This window comes from Cupressus sempervirens, chromosome 4 (genome assembly GCF_028749045.1).
Source record: "Cupressus sempervirens isolate cs-2001-9-10 chromosome 4, ASM2874904v1, whole genome shotgun sequence".
In the NCBI taxonomy this organism is placed as follows: domain Eukaryota; kingdom Viridiplantae; phylum Streptophyta; class Pinopsida; order Cupressales; family Cupressaceae; genus Cupressus; species Cupressus sempervirens.
This window is the reverse complement of record NC_143121.1, coordinates 263,924,004-263,925,844: the sequence shown is the minus strand read 5'-3', so window position 1 is coordinate 263,925,844 and position 1,841 is coordinate 263,924,004. Positions and strand designations below refer to the sequence as shown.

The window sequence follows — 1,841 nt, the reverse complement described above, 5'->3', positions numbered from 1 at the left end:
TCTTGATATACCAGGACTTACTCTGATGAATAAAGGTTCTTGTATTTGGGACAATCTTAAGAAGGGTTCTTAACTTATTAGGGGGGCCTCTTCTGGATTTGTAATAGTAGTTTTGATGCCCTATTTTGGTAGGACTCTTTGGATGGCCATCCTCCCATTCTTTCTAGCTTTCCCCAGCTTTGGACTCTTTGCCACATTTTTACGAATGTTGGATGGTTTATAGTGGAGAACTTTAAGACAGTCAAGTGGTTGGGTCAGGTGGAGGTGACTTGTTGGAAAGACATTTAGGATTGGTCAGTGGATGGCTTTGAGGAGGACCATGCTATTCTCAATAAAACTTTGAAAAGTAGATTTTATAGCTCTATTCATGAGTGGGATGTATTGACCTAGAGTCCTAGCCCAAAAGGAAAGTTTACTATGGCTCAAGGTTATGTTATGCTTGATAGGAACCTACTTGGTCCAAATGAGGTGAACTAGTGGAATAAGGTTTGGTTTAACCTTTCTTGGCCGAAATGTAATTTTTTCCTATGGTTGTTGGCTCAGAACAAATGCCTCACTTGGGAGAATCTTTGCAAATGAGGTTTTCAGGGTCCTTCTATCTGCTTCCTCTATTCAAAAAATGAGGAATGTATTTCTTACTTGTTTTTTTGTTGCCCTTTTTTGAGAGAGATATGACATAGATGGTGGGAGGCTTGGCAACAAGGTTGTGTACATACGTCCTCTTTAGTTGACTTTTGGGAGAGTTTGGGCAGAACTCCAGCAGAGACTTCTTTTTTGCAGGCTGCTTGGATGGTTGGGTCATCTCTCATTCTATGGAACATTTGGCTAAAGAAAAACTACAAAATTTTCTATGAATCCAAGTTAGATAGTTGGAATCTATGGAGAATTATTCTTAGTAGGCTTTAGGAGACCTTCTCTATAAAGTGTGATATGTCTGAAAGTATTAATCCTGGTGATCTAGCTATTGTGCAAAATTTGAATTTGGGAGAGAGTAGATGTGGTGACACCCTTAGAACAAGACCTCACAAGGGTAAGAAAATGGTTTTTTGAGATGGGAGGTGGACTCCACCCTACTGGGACTTTGAAGATTAATATAGATGGTTCATCTCGTGGGAATCCTGGTCATGTTGGTATTGGGGGCATAGGTAGAGATAATGATGGTGGTATGGTGTTTCTCTTCTGTACTTATAAAAGTCAGTACTCTAATAATTTGATGGAGGCCCTTGCTATTAAGATTACAGTTGAGAGAGGTTGTTCCTTAGGTTGGAAGAAGATCATCTGTGAGTCTGATTCTCAAATTGTTGTGGACATATTGAATAGTCAAAGCTTGGAGAATGTTAGTTGGCAATTAGCTGCTTTGGTCAAACAAACTTTAAGTCTTTGTAATTCCTTAGACTTTGTTTCCTTTTGTTATATCCCTAGAGAATGGAACAAAGTGGCTAATTGTTTGGCGAAGTGGGCTTCAGAGAATAGGGATGAATGGGATATTAGTGGAAGGGAAGAGTTACCTGCTGAGTTTAGTGGGACTATTGAGCAACTGACATTGGATGATATGAATATGTAGTGTTTTTGTGGGTCGTGTGCCTTTTCTTTGTACTTTGATTTTGGTTGAATAAATTTTTACCCCCTCTTTTTCAAAAAAAAAAAGTTAGATATCCAAAAAGTCTATGATAAAGTGGATTGGGGATTCTTATGTAAAACACTCAAATCTTTTGGGTTCTCTCATCAATGTATCAACTTAATATATAATTGTATTTCAATGCCAAAAATCTCACTTCTCATAAATGGTAACCCTGAAGATTTTTTAAACATATCCAAAGGAATAAAAAGGGGATCTTATA

The 1,841-nt window shown here is 37.9% G+C and overlaps 1 protein-coding gene across 1 annotated transcript; it reads left to right on the top strand.

Moving 5' to 3' along the window:
* Window positions 1-1,051: 1,051 nt before the first annotated feature.
* LOC149561015 (uncharacterized) lies at window positions 1,052-1,564 on the top strand. The gene has a single exon (XM_089827731.1). The coding sequence runs from the start codon at window positions 1,052-1,054 to the stop codon at window positions 1,562-1,564; it is 513 nt and encodes a 170-aa protein (XP_089683857.1).
* Window positions 1,565-1,841: the final 277 nt, after the last annotated feature.